At 37.4% G+C, this 17,910-nt stretch overlaps 1 protein-coding gene and 1 pseudogene across 1 annotated transcript in view; one reads left to right on the top strand and one right to left on the bottom strand.

Moving 5' to 3' along the window:
- Positions 1-14,015, top strand: part of AADACL2 (arylacetamide deacetylase like 2) — a 34,574-nt gene extending 20,559 nt beyond the window's left edge. The window contains exon 5 of the mRNA XM_045503236.1: positions 13,276-14,015. Within this exon, the coding sequence (XP_045359192.1) occupies positions 13,276-13,878 (603 nt within the window). The 3' untranslated portion in view covers positions 13,879-14,015. The remainder of the gene's footprint in view (positions 1-13,275) is intronic.
- LOC123575971 lies at positions 1,509-4,480 on the bottom strand (annotated as a pseudogene).
- Positions 14,016-17,910: the final 3,895 nt, after the last annotated feature.

The following is a 17,910-nucleotide window of genomic DNA, read 5'->3' as shown; positions in this document are numbered from 1 at the left end:
TCTAGATCTTTTCCATCAAAATACTGGGATATCTTGTCAATTTCTAAAAAACAAAAAGGCTAATATGGATTTTGTATGGTATTGTGTTGAATCTATAGGTTAATAATCCTGGTACTTCCAATTAAAGTACATGGTTTATGTCATTTTTTACTTAAGTCCTCTTCACTTTCCTCAGTATTTTCCTTTTTCAGTGTAGAAATCTTACAAATCTTTTCTTAAATTTATTCCTGAATTATTTGGGAAAATTTTCATGTAAAATAATATTTTTCAAGTGCCTCTTTGAAAGTATTCAGAAATCATTTGCATTTTACACTGACCTTTTACAATCATATCCTTAAAAATTTCACTTATAAATTCTAGGGTTTTTCTTTAATGTTTCCTAGGATATTCTACATAGTCATATCTCCTGCCACTAGAGACCATTTTAATTCTTCCTTTTTAATCTTTATGCTTTTCTTTTATTAATTAGTGCACTAGCTAGGGCTTCCAGGACTATATTGAATACAATTGTCATTCTCTGAATTTTAGAAGGAAATCATTCAATATTTCACCAACAAATATGATGTTAACTGAAAGCTTTTTACAGTTGGCTTTTGTCAGGCTGAGAAAGTCTTTACTATTCCTGAATTGATGATAGTGTTTGCATAAATAGGTATTAAGTTTGCTAAATGTTTTTAATGGATCTATTGAGATTACAGTGTGATTTTTCTCCTTTATTCTTTTGATGTAGTAAGTTATGTCAGTTGACTTTCAGATGTAAAATTATGCTTCCATTCCAGGCATGAGCCTCCCTGGTCATGATGACTTAAAGCTATTATATTTTGCTGGTTTCTTTTTGCTGAAATTAAAGATTTGAGGGATTGATGTCTATCTTTTAAAAGTTCTTTGTCAAAGTTTTTTTTTTTTTTTTTTTTTTTGAGAGAGAGAGAGCGAATGAGTGAGCACAGGCAAGAAGGTGTGGGGGTAGAGAAAGAGAGTCCTTTTTTTTAAATGTTTATTTAATTTGAGAGAGAGTGTAAGCAGCAGAGGAGCAGAGAGAGAAGGAGACAGAGAATCTGAAGCAGGCTTTAGGCTCAGAGCTGTCAGTGCAGATACCAATGTGGAGTCCATTGCAGGGTCCAGCATGGGGCTCGTACCCATGAACTATGAGGTCATTACCTGAGATAAAGTTGGATGCTTATCCAACTGAACCACCTAGTTGCCCCAAGAGACAGACAGAGAGAGAGAGAGAGAGAGAGAGAGAGAGAGAGAGAGAGAGAGAGAGAGAGAGAGAATTTTACCCCACACTGAATGTGGAGCCCTACACAGGACTCAATCCCATGTCCCAGGATCATGACCTGAGCTGTAATCAAGAGTTGGACACTCAACTGACTGACCCACCCAGGCACCCCTTGTCAGGTTTTGACATAAAGTTATACTGGCCTCATTCAATCATTTGGGAAGCATCCCAACTCCTCCTCCAATTTTTTTTTCAGAATACCTAATCATAAATATATGTATTTGTTCTTTAAAGGAGAAGAATGGTGAGGAAAATAGAAAGCTCACAGCTGAAATCAGAAGTCACCAGATGAATTCGTTTGTCCAAATGACACTCAGCTCCTAAAAGTCAAACTTATAGAGGGATGTTGAGGAGGACTAAGTTAGGTAATTTCCACCATGTGATTGTGGGGAAATCAGACACAGGCCAGTCACACAAGTCAATTAGTTGTCTGTGTTTCCTGAGCCCAAGTCCTCAAGGCTTACTACCTTCATCATTGACGGCACCAAAGTTTGATGTTACATATGCAAAGAGAGACTCAAAGAGACACTCAAAAGAGTCATGGGTTTGCCCTCACTCAAAATTTGGGGGAATGACTTAGAACATTGGGAGGGACTCTTGTGGGTTGAGAGGAAACTTGCAGAGGTACTCCAAGTGAACTGTTGCTGTTGGGAAAAAGAAGTAAGGGGTCAGCTGGAACGGAACTGGTGTAGCTCCCAAGTGGGGTGCAGGAGAGGATTGGCAGGGGCAGACCTTGGGAGAGATGTGGGCCATGTGGGCCATATGAGGGGAGCACTCAATGTCTGTTGTAGGTTGTGGGACTTGGAGGTGGTGACCTACAGGAGTGCTGTTTCCAGGAGCCATCCACATAAATCCCTAGGATGAAGGAAGTGCCAGTGTTAATATCACCAATGATCACAAGGGCTTTTTTAAAGGTTTGGTATATCTCATCTCAGTGCTGAGGCTGCTCAGCACATTCTTTCATCAGAGTATTTTGGTCCTGTGAAGAACCAAGCTGTGCTAAGAGCTCTGAAGTTATAAAAATCTTTAACATTTTTGATTAGCAGATGCATTATCATTTTGGGAATTTGATGTTGGCACATTTGTGGGTGGTAGACATGTAGGAATCTACCAGGTTATGAGTGGTATTTGCTTGTCTCTCCACTTGTGGGTCCATGGAAAAGTTTTCTGCTTGGCTATTCTCATTATTTGCAGTAAAAGATTCATCAGGAGAAACCCCAGTTCTTAGTAGAGACGTCTTCCAGCTGCCTACATCCTCCTGTGAATCACATGCCAGCTCAAGGAAGCAACGGTCTTTGTATACAGCCCTTTGTTCTTTATTAAAGAATATACATATGTGTTTGCTAGGCATAAAGCTCTTGTCCACATCCCAGACTTTCAGGTTGTCCCAGGGAAATACATACTTCTTTGCTTTTGCCTTGTCATCTTTGTACCAGGACAAACTTTAAGGGGTAAGTATAAACCAGTATCCTTTAGAGCCTCCTTTCATGATGCCACTAATGCTGATGGTTAGCTGCATCTTCAAATTACTTAATTTCCAAATCTATTTTTCTTGTGAACCTGACTGATTCTCTGCTGAACATTTGCAAAGTTATGAAATCTTTATAATTAGTGTTGGTGTAGGAGACTGGATGTCAATCAATATCAGGACCTAGTACTTTGTCTTCCCTTCTGCTGTCAAATGTGGTCACCAATCATCCTTTCCATTTACTTGAAGAGTCTGGGGAAGTTTGCTAGTCTTTTTTTGTTTTGGTGTACTTTTTGACACTGTTGATAAATATTTGTTTTATCAGATCCACACACCTTAAGGAAGGGTTTGCAATTTGTTTCTTGACTATTGCTCAAAATGCCATGTCTCGAGTAAACAACCCTGTCCTGATACAGTGTATGTTTTTGATTGCATAGGTTATTCACAGTTCTTTCTTATTGAACCCCATCTTTACTGTCTCAGAAGGAAAGCCTTCATAGAAAATACAATGGATTTAAAGCCCTTTGAGAATTCCAGGGTAACTACTTGATCCCCTCACACTGTGATTCTCTTCTCAAAGTCCACAGCAAATTGTTGACCTACCTAGAGCAATGCTTTGGTCTTCCTGGTGGGCTCTTCTGGCTTGAAGTGTTTGTAGGCTCCTACTTCACATTCTGTCATTCTGTAGAGGACAACTGTCCTTCTAATTTGTTCCTGAAGTTTGGCAGATTATGTCAAATGTGGTTGGTAAGTTGCTGATTAAGGAACTTCTCCAAGTATGGGATGCCCATCTGACTGGCAATATATTTGTAAGCTGAATGTGAGAGAAACAATTTCCTTTCCTCCTTCCCATATATATTCTTCCAGCTTCTGTTTGCCACCATCACATAATCCCTGTGAAGGGGCAGCATCTTGTTCTCTAGGACATCTCTGGCATCTGTTTCTTCGTCTATAAAGTCTAGTTTGGTGATGACTCCAGTAGTTTTCAGACCTTGAGAATCAAATTCTTTCCTTTCCTTTCCTTTCCTTTCCTTTCCTTTCCTTTCCTTTCCTTTCCTTTCCTTTCCCTTTCCCTTTCCTTCTTCTTTTCCTTTCCTTTCTTTCCTTCCTTCCTTCCTTCCTTCCTTCCTTCCTTCCTTCCTTCCTTCCTTCTTTCTTTTTCTTTCTTTCTTTCTTTCTTTCTTTCTTCTTTTCTTTCTTTCTTTCTATCTTTCTTTCTTTCTTTCTTTTCTGACAGACACAGCATGAGTGGAGGAGGGGCAAAGGGAGAGGGAGAGAATCCCAAGCAGGCTCCGTGCTGTCAGCATGTGAGATCATGACCTGAGCCCAAACCAAGGATCTGACGCTTAACTGACAGAGCCAACCAGGCACCCTGAGAATCAACTTATTTAGTTATCTTCCATGATCTTAGTTTGTAAGATTGGTATTGGCTGGGGTAACAGCCAGTATCAGTTCTCCTGCATGATGAACTGCGAAATCATTTCTCTGATTGGTGACTGATATGGTGACTGATTTCCTGTGGACACTTTATCCAGGTAGGGCGATAAGGATTGGATTTCATACATGTAGGGAATAGAGTCATAAATAAATTGGATTGGAGGAAATGTCTGCATTCCTTCTGGTCACCTGATCTTTTTCTGCTTCAATTTAATGGCACACACCATCAAAATCTGTTTTCCTGTGTAGTTAAGAAATCCAGCATATTCTGCTCACAGTGCAGCACAAGAGACCATCTCGTTGCAATGCCCAACCCCCAAGGGAGAATGTCCTAGATTAGCAGGTAATTATAAAAGGATAGGGAAGACATGGATAGGGCAAGGTATGGGCCAAGTGCACAGAGCTTTGAAACCCTCTCCAGGTGTTCCACTCTTCCCAAATTTCCACCTCTTCACAAACCCAGAATCTTGCTCATTAAAAAAAAATTAGGAATGAAAATAAAATACTCAGACCACTCAGAAGAAAATTATGTACAGACACATATATTTATATTTTATATATACATATGCACATTGCAAAGAGAGATACACACATTCATAATATGAGAGTGTACATATACATATGCATGTATACTAATCTGTAACACCACATACACATACAAAACCCTATTGTGGAGCCAGAATGGCAGTAGTTAGCAAAGTTTCACCTTTGGCTCTGTAGAATTTCATTACCAAAAAGAAAATTTGTAAGCCATTAGACTTGTTGATTCCCGAGGCCTCTTCCAACCTAAACTAATTTGCTATGTATTTGAATTAATACATCACTTATTTCAAAAATCTTGCTGGGATGGGGTGGGAAGTGTGGTAAAGAATGAATATTGGAGACTGTCCCCTGTTTTACATACGAATCGCTACACCAAATCATACAGCAATTGAATCTTGAATTTTATCGAAAACTGGTTTTATGGATATAGAAATTCTGGAAACTGTCCAATAATTACCCAATAATGATCAAGAAGCACCTTTAACACCTGTAATGTCTGTTTGCATTTTGTAATATTTGCCAGGCTTTGTAAATGAAGAAAGCTTTTGAAATGATTATGACATGTAGCCATAAAGATCCATCAAGATGTGAAGACCTTTCCAGCAGGGCAATCCTGAATATTAACACAGCTACCAAAAACAGATGCGATTCTCAGTACAATTTGTAGGACAGTACAAGTTGTTGTCTTGAAGTGAATTAAAATTTGACATTATCGTACTCTTTGAATTGGCTACTTGTAGAAGAACATAATATCTATTTAACTTTCTGATATATCTGATCAAAGAAATTGTTTTACAGCTGAAAATACTGTATCAGAACTCAGCATGGTTACATAGTATGACAAAAAAGTGATTTCCTTTAGCATTTCTTGTTTATTTTTTAAAAAAAAATTAATGTTTATTTATTCTTGAGGGAGAGGAACAGGGAGGGGAAAGGGAAGAGAGAGGAAGATACAGAATCCTAAGAAGGCTCCAGGCTCTGAGCTGTCAGCAAAGAGCCCGATGTGGGTCTCAAACCCATGAACCACGAGATCATGACCTGAGCTAAAGTTGGACGCTCATCGGACTGAGCCACCCAGGTGCCCCTCCTGTTTTTTATGATCATACTTTAAGTTGCTTATTCTTCATGGTCAGCTAAACTTTCTACATGAGTTGTATTTTAATCAAAAAGTTTTATTCCCCATGCTAGGTTTCTTCTTTATCTGGCTAATTAAAATCACCTTTTGCTTTGTAAGTATTATACTACCCCCCCCCTTTTTTTTCAAAGTCTCATGTTTCAACAAAGCGTTTAATAGTATGTTACAGATTTACGGCCTGAAAAGCTCAGTTTCAGTAAGAATACCTCATTTAGAGATTGGTATTTTTGTGTACTCTGAGAAGACTTCAGGCGACATATTAGATATATCCTTCCTAATGGATACCAAATATATATATATATATATATATATATATATATATATATATATATAATTCATAGTGTAAAAAGATGTTCTCGTGGATTAAGAGGTTAAATAGATTCTTCTGTATTCTGTAATTTTCTTTTTTGGACTTTGTCCGTTTTTCAATTCTCTTCTACTTACTCAAAGAGAAATGAATATCTTTTCCCTACAATTCTGAGATTTTCTGGCAAAATCACATAATGTGTCCTAAAATTACTAATGTTGCTTACCAATTACAATGATCTGAATAATCACTATAGTCGAAAAACTTTCTCTCAACAAAGTTCCTTAATCTTTAAGGAGCAATTTTTTTTTTAATTTAATAGCATTTAAATTCAATTTCCTGGCCATCTCATCCAATTATATTTTAGAGTAATTTATGCATTATTTTTATTTATTTATGGCATAAACATCTTCTTAATTTTAGAAAATAATATGAATTGATTCAATACTCTGAAGTAATTATCAAGTTTCACTCTTTTCAGTTTTTAAAAACTATGTGATTCTATGTAGGAAATTTGAAAAGGTAGTGGTAATATAAGATATCTCTATTTGTTTATAGGTTAACCTTTCTAAATATATTGTTCCTACTAATTTGTATCATTTGTCATAAGGTGTCAACGTGGCCTTGTGATCGATTTATAACAATATTTCTGTGACATCTCTACATATTTCTATGGCCACATAAGATCTTATATGTTTGACACTTCTCTAAAAATATTTTTAATGTTTTCTTTACCAGTCTTAAGGGTAAATATAAATCAGAGACTAATTAATGATGATGCCTTAAAAAAAGTGACACTACACACCCTTCAACCTGGGATATTTTCAGTAGCAGGTATACTATCTTCTGCCATGTTTATTAATCTCCATGTAATCACAACATATCAGTGTCACGTGGACTACATGAAATCCACTGAACGTAGAAATACCAGTCCTCTGTTAATTTCAATCTTGCATCACCATTGCTCTCTGGAAACCTCTATCCATCTGTGCCAGCACAATCAAGATGGTTTTCTGAAGCCACTGTGTAGTCTCAGGAGGTCTTTGTCATCATTTGTTAGATCTTGGACCGATTATCCCTCTCTTAAGACTAAGAGAAATTCTTCCATTCTTCTTTCATGGGTCAATTAGCAGTAGGTCTTTCTCTCCCTGTGTTGGCCAAGCGGAAGATGTGTCTAGGAAAAGCATCTTGTCTTGGGATTTACATCTTCATTTCAGGGAAAAAATGACTTAGTAAGTTGGCTAGATTAAATAAAAGATTGGCTAGCTTGCTCAGTTCTGTAAAACTAAAAGACCTTTATTAACAGTGCAAGTTAAGCCTGAAATTCATCTGGCTTTGAAATTATTACCTTTCAACATTTGAAAGCTGTTTACCTGACACACAGTAACAACAAAGTTGCCTTACTCTGGAGTTACAGTTGGAGGTCACTTTGGTAAGTAAGAAAGTTGTTTTGCTACAGCCTAACATCAGATATTCAACTCTCATCATTTTAAGCTCTTTTTCTACATACTCCTAATGTATACCTTCCTCATTTAATCACTTTGTATTCTCCCCTGGCCATTTGTTCAACTTGCTGTGGCTAAGTAGGTCCGGGATCTCATTATTTCTATATCTAAGGGCATTTTTGTTGTTGTTCTTTAACTTCTTTTCATCACTTGAAACTCTTGCCAACTTTTGTTTTAAAATACTCACTCTCCCTGTTCTTATCTTCTCTTCCATTCAGTTTTATGGGAGATGAACTCTTGGTCTATACACTCCTTTGAGTCTGATTTTCCTTAGGACTCAACGTTTGGTCCTTCTGGCTTTTATCCCATTCTCTGCTTGGTCTCATGACTTCAACTCTGAATGATCTGCTGAAGGCTCTTAAAGTTATGCCTCCCACTAATGCCACTGTCATGAGCTCAAAACCCATGTATCCAAATAGTTTTCCCCACCTGGATATTCCATAAGCACTAGAAACCCTTACAGGCGAACCTCCTCTATACTACCCAAAGCAGTTACACTCTAGTGATTATCCTATTATTTGTTGCATGTGCACAATCCCAACTGGACTCTAAGTATTTCAGAATCTGGGACAATAATTTTTTTTTAATCTTTATATATCCAAACCCTGCCATCATACCTGTACTCTTGCTGTCTTCTTCCTCCACCCTTCAGAATACTCCAGAGTTGGACCTTTGCCTCTCTTCTGCCTGTTTTACCTGAGGGCAGCCTCTTTATCTGTCCCCTTGTGTAACACAGCACTGTATTACAGATTATCCTCAACACATCTTTGTGGGAAAAATTTAGAGATTAAATAAAGACACTGGTCCTACATGCTGCTGAATTGAACCATAACTGATTATTGACCTTGGAATCAAGTTGTTTTTGTGACTTGCTGAGAAGAGTTGAACGGATTCATTCTGTCCCCTCCCTATTTATGCAGTTACTGTTTGTCTCTTTGGAATCCTGGTTCAAAAAAAACAAAAACAAAAAACTAAGTGCATAGATACTACATCAGTGGAAGTACGGTGAATAGTGATGTTAGAAAGGATGGCAGGGGCAAATCATGCCTCTTTTGATTTTTTTTTTTCTCCAAGGGCATCGTGAAGTCATAGAAAAATTTTAGTCACATTTGTATTTTAAAAAATACTGTTGCTTGTTGTATTTATCTTAGCATAATACTCTCTAGCTCTAGGCACTTTGTGGCAAATGGCAAGATCTCATTCTTTTCTATGGCTGAGGAACATTCCATTGTATATATGATTTCACTCATGTGGAATTTAAATATCAAAACAAATGATCATGGGGGAAAAGAGAGAGCAGCAAACCAAGAAATAGACTCTTAACCATAGAGGACAAACTGATGATACCAGAGGGGTGGTGGGTGGGGGAATTGGTGAAATAAGTGATGGACGTTAAGGAGTCCCAAACACCCCATGGGCTAATACCACCATCTTGGACATTAGCTTTTCAATGTATGAATTTGGAGGAATATAAACATTCAGACTACAGTAGGCTCCATGTGGGATTTCTCCAGCTCCTACAAAAGTTGGAACATGTGCTCTAGGGTGATGCCAAAAGTCCTCTTGTATTGGAGTTCCTTCATGGTGGCTTGTAGTCACCCAAATACTCACTGGCTATCTGTGTGTTGGTGAAGTTGGATGTGGTACGAGGTGGGGGTGATCAATGAAAAGGAAGAGCAGTGAGGGAAGCAATCACAACTGCTATGAAGCTGGGTGCACCAGATTAAAAAATAGTAGATTTGCTAAGTTTGATGAACAGGATTATCAGTAGTGATGTGGGAACTCCATATATAACTAATATTTTACATACATCTATCTTTCTATGGATGACAAGCACAGATAAGTTGCTGTGGATGTGCAGAATATTAAATAATACACATCTAAGCCAGGGGGCTAGATGGTAAGGACCTTTGCAAACCAGTGACTGGTTTGAGCTGGGCTGTGGATAATGAGGGACTCAATGCAGGAACAGTAATGTATGCGCTGGGCAGGAAGAACCAGCCATTCTCTAGGAAAGCACCATTGCCCTAATAGATGGCCTTGGGGCATTTGGGGAATGGGAAAGGATTCAGTAATGCTTCAGACTGTCTGGAGCAGGCTTTATGTCAGGCACAAGTATTCATGACAGGCAAATACATGGGCTTCAAAGCAGTTGAGTCAGTAAACTGATATAGGGCTCTCTGGGCAGGGCGTAAAGTCATGAGTGGTTTTTCTCTGTCTTTCCTATCAGCTACCCCTCAGTCACCATTCCCAACTAATGGGGGCTAGTTGTGAATAAAGAAATTAAGGCAGGAGTGAAAATCCTTCTGACCTACATGTCATTCTAAGCTTTTTAGTATGATACAGAAGCCTTTTATGAACTGGTTTCGAATTTTGTTGCCAACTTTCTAGATTGAGGAGATCAGTCTTTACCATGGTGTTAATAAACTACTCTCATGGTAACAATACTATCAGTGGCATGACCTGTAACTTGAAAAACCAGTTAGAAATTTAAATTGCATGGTTTAATAAAAGAGGAGCAGAGGGAATAGTCTATATGGGAGAATTCTATTTTAGATTTCATGAGTTTAGAATTAATGGTATTTAAGTACAAAAGAAAAGTTGAAATGCATCACATCCATTGTGTTCTCATTGAAATAATGTTAATTATTAGAAGGGATTAAAAATAAGAATGGGCTTTTTTGAATGTATTCTGTAACCTTCTACTGAGTTACCCAGGTCTTTGTTATACTGAAAACAATAATAAAAATTTAAGTGGACAATTTAAGAACAGTTACCAGTGTTTAAACCTCAAGGATAACACAACAAGCAAGATGTGTTCTCTCAATTTTTTTCTTTGCTTTTGTATTTTCATTCTTGTTCTTTTTGAAGTGGTAATATCCTGAGATAAATGTCTTACACACTTTTTGCAGCCAGGTACATATGGATTGCTCACAGAATGAGAAATATGTATCCATTAATGTGATATTCACATTTATGTTATAGGAAGGTTCATTCAGGGCTTTTCAGTAGTAATGTTTATGGTTCAGTATTAATGCTTATTTGCACTCTTGCACTCTGGCCATTTGTCTTTGAGTCCATGTGGATCTAGAAGGAAAGAACAATGCTATAGATAATTCAATAATTAAGTGTTATTGTTGGGACCTACTCATTATAAGTCTCTTACTGCTTCGTATGTCCTCTGGTTTCTGGTTCTAAGAGAACACAATGTCCTCTTAGAATTAGAAACTGAGCAGCAATTTTGATTTAGTTATTTCTCTGCTTTTAAAAAATATTATACTTAGCCTTTTATTATCTTAGAACTGGTAAGACATACAATGACAACTTAGATATTATCAGTGCTTGTGGAATTCAAAATCGAGGAGAGAGATCCATTATATACATTTTTAAAAGGTAAGGGGAAATTGATCATTGACCTGAAAGAGCTAGAGAGTTTTGGAAGTTTAGAGGAGTTTGAAGATAGAGAAGTGAACTTTGATCAGGTACTTACATGCATAATCATAACATTTTTGGTTAGAAATATATGTAAATATATAGAAAACATCTAAGAAGATTCATACTAGACTGATAACATGGTTGCTAAAACTAGGGTAAAATTGCCAAACTTGGTGGATCTGACCAGCAGGTGCCCTTCCAGTATTTTCAAAGAGTTAACTTTAAAATGAGCTTCAAAGGATGACAGAGAGGTAGGAAGAGGTATTGACTGGCAAAGCAACAAATGATATAGTAAGGTCATAGACATAGTAAGTAGTGACACATTTGTGGGAAAACAATTTATTTCATATGACATTCCAGAAAGGACAGTTAGGGCCAGATAAGGTGTTGATTGGTGTGTTTCTGTTTGCCCTCTCCCTGTGGATGTGGGCTGTTTGTTTCCTTGTCTAGGTTTGGGACATTGGCAGTGGGATGTTGATGGTAGACTTTGGCTCAGTAAATCATCTATCTACATGAGGGCACTTGGGAGAGAAGTGGGAGTTTCCGTCAGGAAACATTGTCTTGGCTCGTTTTCGTTCTAAACTTGTGAAGCCTCTAATGCCCTGAGAGAGCATCATAGAGGTGGTGGGATACTATTTCCCTTTCTGAGGTACATCTTGGATTTCAATTGATTCCCTCCTTTGAGTTCAGCCAGCCACTCTGGTGAGAGGTTGACTTACAGGTACATCTTCTAGTCACAGCAGGCGTTTTCATTTGTCCAGATATCATTGTCTCAGATGCCACACTCTAGCCTAGACACTTGATTTTTGGAAATTATTTTCAGGTTCTCCTTTAGGGTTCTCAGGGTCATAGGTGAACCTCAGGGCACCCCCCTTCACCTCTGGAAAGAAAAAAGGGCTCCATGTTACATATTCCACATTCTCTTCTTGTATGTCAAATGGAATATCAACAAGGTTTTTAAAAATAATTTCATCCCTTTGTTTTCCAAATATCACCATTCTTTCAGAAGGTAAGCTACCTATCCATTGGCTTTTTTTCTCTTTTCTGTCTCTGTACTTCTGCATTTAAATAATGTTTCTTAAAATTTACAGTATGTTGCTGGGAACTTGCTTAACAGCCAAATAATATTATTTTAAACTTTAAACTGTTTTAAAATATTTTAATTGCAATGCTAATTTTTAATTTTAATTTTCAAATTTATGATAAAATATTATTTCAATAGCTATATTTATTTTTTCCATTCACTTTGGTTTCATTCAGTCAATAATTCTTGCAGATTTATTTATAGTGTCAGTTTCCTCCAGGGTTATCCTATTTATATTATTTGCATTGGTGATTTTTGACAAAAACCTCATTCTATGTATGTATGTATGTATGCATGTCTCTCTCTCTCTCTCTCTCTGTCTCTCTCTCTCTCTTTTCCCATTTACCCAATGTAATGAACTCATTTGATGCACCAACCCAGTTGACAATAAGGCATCAAATTGCTAAAGCAAATCTAGCAAGGTGTGTGCTATTAGTGGTTACAAAGCCAGGTTGCTGCTACTTCTGTCACTACCTGGGATTGAGATTCCTGTGGCTGCTGCTCCCAGTCTCTCAAATTGCTCTTGGGTACAGCCCAGTAGTGCCTCACTTCCTGACATTGTCTGTTTTAAATTTGTTTTTAATCAATATACAATTGACATACAACATCATGTTAGTTTCAGGTATACAGCATAATCGATAGATGTACGTATTGCAGATTGATCAACATAGTAATATGTCAAGTTAACATCTATCACCACACATAACTACAAATTGTTTTTCTTGTGATGTGAACATTTGAGATTTACTATTTTAATAGCATTCAAATATACAACACAGGATTATTAACCAAGTAACCACACTATACATGACATCCCTGGGACTTATTTGTTTTATACCTGGGCGTCTCTATCTCTCTCCCTTTTTCACACACAACCAACATTTTTAAAACTTTACTGTTGAAATGAGCTTGACAAGTTTTTATGCCACTGAAGGTCATTATAAATATTGTGAAAGTAATGTATTATCACATCAATTTATGTAGATTTGTTTATCTCATGATTGCTTATGTTTAAAAATTAAATCTCTCCCTCCTGAAGTTTTGGAATTTTTGCTTATAGGACATCATTATGTTTTTTTCAGGTGCAGATTGATCTTGAAATAAAGCATAAAATCAAGCTTCAAGCTTTAATTTACCCTGTCTTACAGATAATAGATTCTTGTTTGCCATCTCACCAAGAAAATGAGCATGGTATAATTCTAACAAAGGACTTGGGCATAAAACTCGTTAGCTCATATATCACCACTGATGAAACAGTTACCCAAGCAATGAGAAGAAACCAACATATGCCTCTGGAATCAAGACACCTGTTTAAGTTTGTTAACTGGAGTACTCTTTTACCCAAGAAGTATAGAAAAAACCATGTTTATACCGAACCAGTTCTTGGAAGACATAATTATTCATTGCCAGCACTTATGGATATCAGAGCATCTCCCTTGTTAGCCAATGATTCTCAGTTACAGAATTTGCCATCAACCTATATTCTTACCTGTCAGTATGATTGTGTAAGGGATGATGGACTTATGTATGTTACAAGACTTCAAAATGTTGGAGTTCAAGTTACTCATGACCATATTGAGAATGGGTTCCATGGAGCTTTATCGTTCATGGTGTCACCACCGTACTTACGTCTAGGTCTCAGGATAAGAGACATGTATATTAGTTGGCTGGATAAGAATTTATAAATATAATATATATAAAATATATAGGGCCACCAGTTAATGGGTTGTAATTTGTGATATACAAATTATCACAGGTGTGGTACAATGAACATTGTCATTTGTGTTATCTGAATGGAGATTAAAATCAGTTATAACAGTGACTGTATGTCCTTGAGCTAGTTATTCCTAGAACTGCATGTGTAAAATGTATATAATCCTTTTATTTATAGTTTATGATAATTATGTTGGTCCTAATACGAACCAACACCTATTCAAGTTGAGAATAAGAATGGTTACTGACACTTTAGAGAAGGTGGCAGAGAAATTATAATAGTGAGTGGGCAAAGGAAAAATAAAGGGAAAAAGTTACAAGGTAATTGGATTAGTTTCCTGTGACTGCTGTAATGTTTTACTACAAATTTGGTGGCTTAAAACAACAGAAATGTTTTCTCTCAGAGGGTCACCAAATCAGGGTGCTGGCAAGAGCCACACTCCCTCTGGAGGCTCTAGATGGAGCTCTTTGCTTCCTTCATCCGATGGCTGTCATTATTCCTTGGGGTAGCCAGATCACATTATCTTCAAGGTTAGCATCTTCAAATTTTTCTTGGCTGCATCTTCACTGGCCTTCATCTGTGCCTCCCTTTTAGAAAGGTACATGTGTTTCCACCAAAGTGATCCAAGATCCTCTCCCCATCTCAAAATCCTTAATTGCATTTGCAAATACCTGCCTTTTTTTCCCCATGTAAGGTAACATTCCCACAGAGTAGGACTTAGATTTTTTTCTGGAAGGCTTTTTTTTTTTCACATTTTCAGTCAAATGTTTTAAAAAGGCAACAGATCAACATTATAATTTGTTATAATTCAATCACATCTAAATATGCACTCAACAAGGGGAAGAGTTAAGATGGTGGAGTAGTAGGGGTACCCTGGGCTTGCATCCTTCCTCAAACATAGCTAGATCACATCAAATCATTCTGAATACCTAGGAAATTGATCTGAGGATTAAGAGAACAATCTGCATAATTTGAAGGAGAGAATGTGGCAGGTTAAGAGGTGTGGAGACGTGCATTAGGGGAGAGAAAAGCTGCAGTGCCACAGGAGTAGGAAGACCTTTTTACAGAAAGGAGAGGGAAACAGGGTGAGAGAGCATGGCACTGGGTTTGCACAAGAAAAGGATTTTCTGAGAATCATTGGGGAATTGGGAGGAAATGATTATTGCAATATTTGCAAACAGTGGAGCTGAAATTCTGAGGTTTTGGAATTCTCCACCATTCGTGGGAGTCAATCTGGGAGGGCAGCAGTGCTCCTGGGGAAAGGAGGGTGGAAGGTCAGCAGTGGACAGCGGATAGTGGGTTGTGGGGAGCCCCTGGGTCACAGTGGGAGAGAAAGTTTCTCTTCTCTGCTGTGCATTTGGAAGATGGTTTATTTCCTCTCCACGGACAAAAGACCTGGCTGGTGCCTTTGAGCAATGATTCAACAGCAGGGGACAGAAGTGTGTGCATAGGGCAGACAACCTGGTTCCAGCTTTTGGCTATGCTTCACCATAAACTCCAGGCACCTGTACATCTGTGCAGCCTATTTTCATGGACATAACAGGACCAGGCACAGCACTGTGAGGATCTCCTCTGGAGGGGTGTACAGGCCTCTGGCTCACCTTGTCCTTTAAGATTAGTAATTTTGAATATGAGCCATGCACCAGAGATAAAACACAGGAGAGCTGTGACACTGGGCATATTGACAACCTAGGCACAAATGGGTTGGAGGCAGGGATCTGACTGAAGTGTAGGACATAGGAAGGGAGATGGTTTGCTTGTCTGTGAAGTCTAACTGAACAGAGGTGGGCAGCAGCTCCCCTAGCCAGGAAAGGAGAGTGGGGTGATGCCATCTTCCCCCACCCAGTACCTGGTGGGACTTCACCAACCAAAACAGTGCCACCAATGGAGGCTGGAACTACTTACAACAAACCTCACCCTGCTGGTCCCTACAGGTGCATCTTTACTAGCACAGGTCTGACAGAAAAGAATTTCAGAAAAGAATTCTGAAAGCAGCTGGGGACAAAATGTCCTTAAGCTACAAGAGTAGGCACATAAGGTTAGCAGCAGACCTGTCCACAGAAACCTGGCAGGCCATAAGGGAGTAGCATAATACATATAATGTGCTCAATGGGAAAAATATGCAGCCAAGAATTCTACCCAGCAAGCCTGTTATTCAGAATAGAAGGAGAGATAGAGTTTCCAAGACAAGCAAAAACTAAAGAACTTTATGAACACTAAACCAGTTCTGCAAGAATTATTAAAGGGGACCGTTGAGTGGGAAAGATACCAAAAGAAACAAGAAAGAAACAGAGACCATCTACAGGAACAGTGACTTTACAGGTGGTACAAGGGCACTAAATTCATATCTATCAATAATTACTCTCAATGTAAATGGACTAAATCCTCCATTTAAAAGACATAGGGCATCAGAATGGATAAAAAATCATGACCCACAGTTATGCTACTTACAAGAGACTCATTTTAGACCCAAAGACACCTCCAGATTGAAGGTCAGGGTGCAACACCATTTATCAGGCTAATGGACATCAAAAGACAGCTGCAGTAGCCATACTAATATCAAATGAGATTTTAAACCAAAGACTATAATATGAGATGAAGAAGGCTACAATATATAATTAAGGGATCTATCCAGCAAGAAGATATAACAATTGTAAATATTTATGCCCCTAACTTGAGAGTAGCCAAGCGTGTACATGAATTAATAACAAACCTACAGCAATGGACAATCATCTAAGCAGATGATCAACAAGGAAACAAGGGCTTTGAATGATACCCTGGACCAGATGGACTTGACAGATATATTCAGAGCATTTCATGTACATATGTACATACACACATATACATAAATAAGTATTTCCTTTTGGTATGAAAATAGTTATACATTATCTGAAGACCTTTCCTCTAGAAGTTATTTGGTCCTGTTTTCATTAATGTGTAAAAAATCCTTTTTTGTTTGTCTTTAAAGACTAATAATTTTTACTAAACTATGAATCAGTGTTGATATTTCTGGTTTGATTTTTTCCCCAGGTATGCCATTTACCTCATTAATATCTAAGTTCAAGTAATTCTTTAAAAACTTTCAGTGACATCTTGAATAATAATTTTTAGTAATTGTTCCATTTCCTTGTTTTGGTTTTTCTTCTCTGGGAAATTTTATCATATCTATGTTAGATATTCATTCTTTCCCTCTGTTCATTATTTGTAGATTTTAAAATCATTTTAATCTTGTTCTTAATCTCTACTTTGCACTCACTTTTTTTTACATTTGAGGTATAGGCCTATATGTTTTGACAAAGGCATAGTATCATATAAATTTTTCTATAGCGAAGACAAGGAACAGCTCTGTTCTGTGTTTCCTCCTGTTTCCCATAGCCCCTGCCAACTACTGTTCTGTTTTCTGTCTCTGTGAGTTTACCTTTCCTGGATTATCATATAAATGGAATCATATGGGAGCCATTAAATTCCTTTTTACTTTAAACTTTTTCCTAATTTAAGGCTGTTTTTCCCTCTGACATTTTCTGTATTTATTTTCCTTTGTGTTGATTCTGGTCTAATCTTCATTTTTGAAACAGTGTTTTGTTTTGTTTTCTGAATTATTCTTGGGTGTTATTAATTAATTTTTGAGTTTTGATAATTCTGGTTATGTTTCTCTTTCACATTTTAGATCATTGTGTTAATAACTTCAGATAATTATAAAACATTAGGATATAGTTTTCCTTTGCTTTGTGGGCAAGTTTTTCTGTTTATGCTCTCATTGCCTGTATAGAGTTTATTCTGCTTCTTATTATGTTTGCTCTTACAAATTGCTCTTATTAATTCTGAGTGATATATAACTACAATCATTTTCTGATGCTCATTTTTACATGAAACTAATTAACTTCTAGAAGGTATGGGGAAGGCATGGTTTTACAGATTTTCTCACTTTATGACTCTTGAGCTCCCTCTTTTGTTATTATTGTGAAATACTACGTTTTGTTCTGGCCATTTAATCTGTATTGTC

Source organism: Leopardus geoffroyi, chromosome C2 (assembly GCF_018350155.1).
Source record: "Leopardus geoffroyi isolate Oge1 chromosome C2, O.geoffroyi_Oge1_pat1.0, whole genome shotgun sequence".
Lineage (NCBI taxonomy): Eukaryota > Metazoa > Chordata > Mammalia > Carnivora > Felidae > Leopardus > Leopardus geoffroyi.
This window is presented reverse-complemented; position numbering and strand designations above follow the sequence as displayed.